This window comes from Sphaeroforma arctica, assembly GCF_001186125.1.
Source record: "Sphaeroforma arctica JP610 unplaced genomic scaffold supercont1.13783, whole genome shotgun sequence".
Lineage (NCBI taxonomy): Eukaryota > Ichthyosporea > Ichthyophonida > Sphaeroforma > Sphaeroforma arctica.
In genome coordinates this window covers 1-629 of record NW_014026775.1, presented here as the reverse complement: position 1 = coordinate 629, position 629 = coordinate 1, and the positions used below count along the sequence as shown (strand labels likewise).

General features: G+C 46.6%; 1 protein-coding gene across 1 annotated transcript; it reads right to left on the bottom strand.

The window, feature by feature from the left end:
• Positions 1–373: 373 nt before the first annotated feature.
• On the bottom strand, positions 374–544 carry SARC_18100 (hypothetical protein; the record flags this gene model as incomplete). The annotated part of the gene is made up of 1 exon (XM_014287817.1): positions 374–544. A coding segment is annotated over one exon (171 nt), but the record flags the coding sequence as incomplete, so codon positions are not given.
• Positions 545–629: the final 85 nt, after the last annotated feature.

Here is a 629-nt window from a genome sequence, read left to right as displayed (position 1 = left end):
GCCTAATCATAAGCCTAAGCCTAAGCATAAGCATAAGCGTAATCAAAAGCCTAAGCCTAAGCCTTAGCCTAAGCCTATGCATAAGCCCAATCATAAGCCTAAGCAAACCCTAATCATAAGCCTAAGCCTAAGCCTAAGCCTAGGCCTAGGCCTAAGCATAAGCCTGATCATAAGCCTAAGCCTACACCTAAGCACAAGCCTAAGCATAAGCTTAATCATAAGCCTAAAACTAATCCTAAGTATAAGCCAAAACCTATGCCTAAACCAAAGCATAAGCCTGATCATAAGCCTAATCATAAGCCTAAGCCAAAGCCTAAGCATAAGCCTAATCATAAGCCTGAGCTTAAGCCTTAGCCTGAGCCCAAGCGTCTTGTCATACCTTACCCCCAGATTCCGCCTCGTTGGTTTGCAGCGTATCGGCCAACGTCCGGAATGACGCGTGCAGGTAACCACCAGCCATCTGCGCATCTCCCATTGCTCTGTAGGTATCGTAGTAGCTCTGTATCCCCCCGTGGTACAGTGTAGGTAGGGGGTATGAGATTATCTGCTTGCGTATAGTGCGAAAGGTAGGAGATAGGAGCGAACTTCTACAACCAACGTACCGGCTATACCTACGCTTATATAGTGAT